This window comes from Telopea speciosissima, chromosome 10 (genome assembly GCF_018873765.1).
Source record: "Telopea speciosissima isolate NSW1024214 ecotype Mountain lineage chromosome 10, Tspe_v1, whole genome shotgun sequence".
Classification (NCBI taxonomy): Eukaryota; Viridiplantae; Streptophyta; class Magnoliopsida; order Proteales; family Proteaceae; genus Telopea; species Telopea speciosissima.
Genome location: NC_057925.1, coordinates 1,469,902 through 1,474,662, shown reverse-complemented (window position 1 = coordinate 1,474,662; position 4,761 = coordinate 1,469,902). Strand labels below are relative to the sequence as shown.

Sequence of the window (4,761 nt, the reverse complement as noted above, 5' to 3'; positions counted from 1 at the left end):
GAACTGATATTTTATTAAATTACTATTTATGATTTCATTCCATGTTTATTCACTACTTTTTATGATTCCATTCCATGTTCATTCACTTCTTTTGAGCTAATTGCCTCCTTAGTCTCTACAAACAAAAATTTACAGCATATATGTGAATGGTTGGATTGGAAGTAGTGTTTGTCTTGTGTTTGATACCTTTAAGACTGTCATTGTTGGAAGATTAATTACTGGAATACTAGAAATGGCTTTTTGTTGACTGTTAATGATATGTGGAATGATTGAGATTAATGACCAAGTATTGCCAGTGCAAGTGACCTGCAAAACAAGAAGGGTGAAAATTTTCTCCGGACTCTGAAAATTGTGGCAATCAATCAATCAGAATGACTTCAAGTGGAGTTCAAACCCATTGTGAGTCCTATAATATTATTTATGAAAATTTTCTCGTTGTTAGGCCTCAGGTGAGATGGACATGGCATGTATGGCTCCTTATATCTAAGTGGATGTACTATTACCGTGCTAGTAATGCCAATGTTGAGATTTTCAACCCAAAACTTGAACTGTGGAGAGGTTCCACAACTAGCATATGAAGTCATCCAAAATCCCAAACTTAATTGACGTGGGATTATTGAACAGTGTAAAGCATTGGATCAGAATAAGAGTAGGGCAACTACGAGCTGCCTGCTTGGTGAACAATTGAACTTTTACTTTTAGATGTTTCGGAAGTGTGATTTCCATAGCCTCCCATAAAATCAGAGGTAAGTTGTGAATATTGCAGAGGATAGGATACTCCTACAATAGTTACTAGTTAGGTCTTGAGTCAACCTTTGAGGTAAGCTTTGAATATTGCAGAGGTTAGGTTGACTCAAGACCTAACTAGTACTATTATTGTTGGTGAGAGACTGTTACGTGAAAGGGAAGGCTGGTGGATAATTCGTAGTGTTATTATTTAAATTATGTGTAATTATTGAAGTCATCGGCAACCTTTTTTCCAAAACCTAAACTTTCATTTCGTTTTTTGCATTTCTCCATGTAGGAGTTAGAAGAGTTTAATAACTACTTAAATAATGTAACCTACTTAATAGAAGAATGAAAGGAATGATCTCTATTGGTAGTATGAGAATATGAGAATCATTGCTTAAATAATTTCAACTCACTAAGGTCTCTCACCTCAAGGAGATTTAAAACTTTAGTATCTTCCATGAATTTATCATTCTCTCATGAAACAAAAAGCTTTGTGACACCCTAGTGAATGTGCTTGCTATAGGAGGTATTATGGTGGTGTTTGGAGAGAACATGTATACATATTGGTCCCTAGCGAATTAAATAATCTTGTCTTCACTTATTTTATTTAAATTCCTTTATTTATCTACACCGTTAGAGATCATTATTTATTTGAGAAAAGAAAAGAGAGAAATAAAATATGTGTCCAACCACCATTAAGACTTAAGAGGGACCCCATAATCAAACTCTTTTAAGGGTGTTTTGGTGAAGACACATCGTGGGAACGTGCAAGTATGTTATCAATGATTTGCTCCAGTTATTTGGGTATGTTAAACCTAAACCAATTAGATAATTGACTTAATTAGGTTTAACATATACAAACCCTAATACAATTCACCTTATCTATAGATTCTTGCACCATAACTAGGTCTATTCGACATAGATCATGGAGACCCACTTTTTTTCCCCCCCTCTTTCATCCAATATAGAAGATTATAAGAAATCCTTATTAGGGTCTTATTGAAATGATCCCAAGAGGTATACCTATATCCAAAAGATATATCTTTTCCAATTTACACAAACCTTAAACAATTAAACCATTCTATTTGTTATAATCTTTCTTGGGTGGAAATCCCATTTAAGTGTTCAAGCATTAGTGAAAGAGACATTTAGTCTTCCTTTGTGGTTTAGTAAACCCACACTAACCAACAAGAACCAACCCATCCAATGAAATTGTTATGGACATTTAATTATATAAGGATTTAAATAAACTAAGTGTTTAATAAAAATTAAAAAAGGATAAACAACGTGGTTCGGTGATGTGAATAGATGTTCTAACAAACATATATAGCATGCACGATAACAGATTCTCCTCTGTTCATTTACCCTCTAAACTATTGTTAAGGGTTCAATTTACACAAATTTTTTTTTGAATTCCAAAAAAAAAAAATAAAAAAAAAAATGAAGTTTAGGGTCCCATTTTAATTATACGTGGTGTGCCTCCACGCCTTTCTGGTTGGGGTTGACCAACACAGACACAGAGAGAGAGAGAGAGAGAGAGAGAGAGAGAGAGAGAGAGAGAGAGAGAGAGAGAATTATACATGTAATTAAGCAAGAGATCTCTACTTGGTGGTGTTTTCTATGTTCTCTCACAAGACACCATTAAATGATGCCTCTGTCCCCTGGGTAGATACCCAGGTGTGCTCACCCATTGGAGAGCATAGAAAACACCACCAAATAGAGATCTTTTTCCCTTAAGATTAACACTGAATAAACCTCTGTTAACATTTTCGATTTCCTTGAGAAACCCTTTTTTTTTATTGTAATGACCTGAATGTCCTATCATGGTTTTGTATGGATGATATGTGGTTGATCTTCTAGTTCTACAACATATATATAATAACTCATCAATTCAATCTTTCTCATCTGATCCGGTTAATCTTTAGTGGGTTAAGCAATCCATATCACAATTAGACACTACCCATAGTATAGAATTATAAAGTCAATTGAGTTGAGAATTTTTGGTATGGTAAAGAAAAAAAGTATATTTGCCATAACCAAGTCTTAAAACCATCCCTTTCAACAACCCCCTACCCCCTAAAAAAAAGTCTTAAAATCATGAATGAAAAGGGCAAATGAGATATTTTCTTAAGAGGGAGTTGACATGTTTGGCATGAAGAGAATCCATTTTTGAGATACCATTGATAATAGAATAAGAGATATAGGCCCCATAAAATAGCAAATTTTGAGATACCATGTATAATAGAATAAAGGACTTAACTTAAAAACACCCATAAAATAGCAAACATTCAGAAACACCTTAGTAGTATAAAATTATCTAAGGGAACTGCTTTTAGGGAACTCATAGTCATCCTTAAGAATGCATAAATCCAATTGACATAAGAGCTTGAGAAGCTCCTCCTTTGTTGTTTTCCTTGTTTAAATTAAACCCATCTCTCTCTCCCTCTCCTTAGTTCTCAGTCATCTTCTAAACAGATCTCCAAATGGAACTCCAATTCCAACCACAGCAGAAACAGCAACAGCATCAGCATCAACAAGGAGAGCTTTCTGTCAGTAAAGGAAATAAAATCAAGGGGAAAGGGAAGACCAGTGGCAACAACAAGTTTGTTGGGGTAAGACAGAGGCCTTCTGGGAGATGGGTAGCAGAGATCAAGGACACAACACAAAAGATTAGGATGTGGCTTGGCACTTTCGAAACTGCAGAAGAAGCTGCTAGAGCTTATGATGAGGCTGCTTGTCTTCTTCGAGGATCCAATACTCGCACCAATTTCATCACCCATGTCTCCTCCAATTCTCCTCTCGCGTCGCGAATTAGAAATCTCCTTAATCATAAGAAAGGCCTAAAACAACAACCAGTTGATACCTCCTACTACACCAATACCAATACCAACACCAACACCAATACTAGCATCATCACAACTACACCTTGCACTAGCACAGTTAGTATTACTAGTATGAATAGTAGCAGTAGCAGCAGTAGCAACAATAGCTCTGTTTCTTATGAAGAGATACAAGGGGAGCAGATGTCTAATGATGCATATAGACCAGATTTGAGCAATTGTAGCAAGGAATTTGATCTGGGTTCTTCACCATCTGACCTCTCATCCATATTTGGTCCAGCATTTGATAGGTATCCATATACCCAAGGAGAATTGGAGTTGTCCAGAAATGTTGGGTTACCTGAGACCCTGGAATCAAACATTACAGACTTGGAAAGGATGAAAGTAGAACAACAGATATCAGCTTCACTCTATGCCATGAATGGAGTGCATGAGTACTTGGAGACTGTTCATGATCCAACTGATACTTTCTGGGATCTCCCACCTCTCTGTCAGTTGTTCTGTTCAATTTAATGTTTGGTCATTACTATCATTTTTATCTCTTTCTTCCTCTTTCTGTCTTTTTAACTTCTCAAAGAGGAACTTGTTATAGTGAATGATTTTTGTAGTGGATGCAGAAGTTCCAATGACAGAGGGATTTGAAGGGCAACTTATGTTGTGTTTCTTTGTAGCTAGTTCTTACCATTTTAACATTTCTAGTGCAAAAATTGTGGCAAAGTCAACTGCCATCAATCAGGAGAATCTTGTCACTCAAGTTCCTGCTAAGTTTTCAATTATTTTTCATTTAAAAGTTTAACCATACTACATTGTTTAAAGCAATATGTCTCTTTGTATCCCAACTTCTACATATGATTCATGTTTCTTCAACTTCAGCATAAGAGTTTTTAATTGCCCAATATAGTTATTTTTTTAGGGAAAAGGTGGGGTAGCTGTTTTTCTAGGATTCATGTTTTACTCTCAACCCCATGCAGAGTCTTGGCTTCTCCTCTCCTCCTCCAGGTGTGGGGGACCCAATTGATGTAAAGCAAATTTTGTTCCATAAAGGGAAACTGTTTAAGGGTTTGTAGAAGAATTAGCATCTCCAATGACATTAATCTTTAAGAGATCTGGCTAGGGATTCCTGTCTGCAACTTCTCAATATTTGAACATGTTAGAGAATTAGTAGCATTTGGAGAGAGAAAGGGGGTGG

At 35.9% G+C, this 4,761-nt stretch overlaps 1 protein-coding gene across 1 annotated transcript; it reads left to right on the top strand.

Moving 5' to 3' along the window:
• Positions 1 to 3,139: 3,139 nt before the first annotated feature.
• On the top strand, positions 3,140 to 4,215 carry LOC122643133 (ethylene-responsive transcription factor ERN1). The gene has a single exon (XM_043836775.1). It carries the CDS (start codon positions 3,216 to 3,218, stop codon positions 4,083 to 4,085), a length of 870 nt encoding a protein of 289 aa, XP_043692710.1. The 5' UTR covers positions 3,140 to 3,215; the 3' UTR covers positions 4,086 to 4,215.
• The last annotated feature ends 546 nt before the right edge of the window (positions 4,216 to 4,761 follow it).

Coding starts and splice junctions, on each gene's coding strand:
- LOC122643133 (XM_043836775.1), top strand. CDS start 3,216: ATGGAACTCCAATTCCAACCACAGCAGAAACAGCAACAGCATCAGCAT.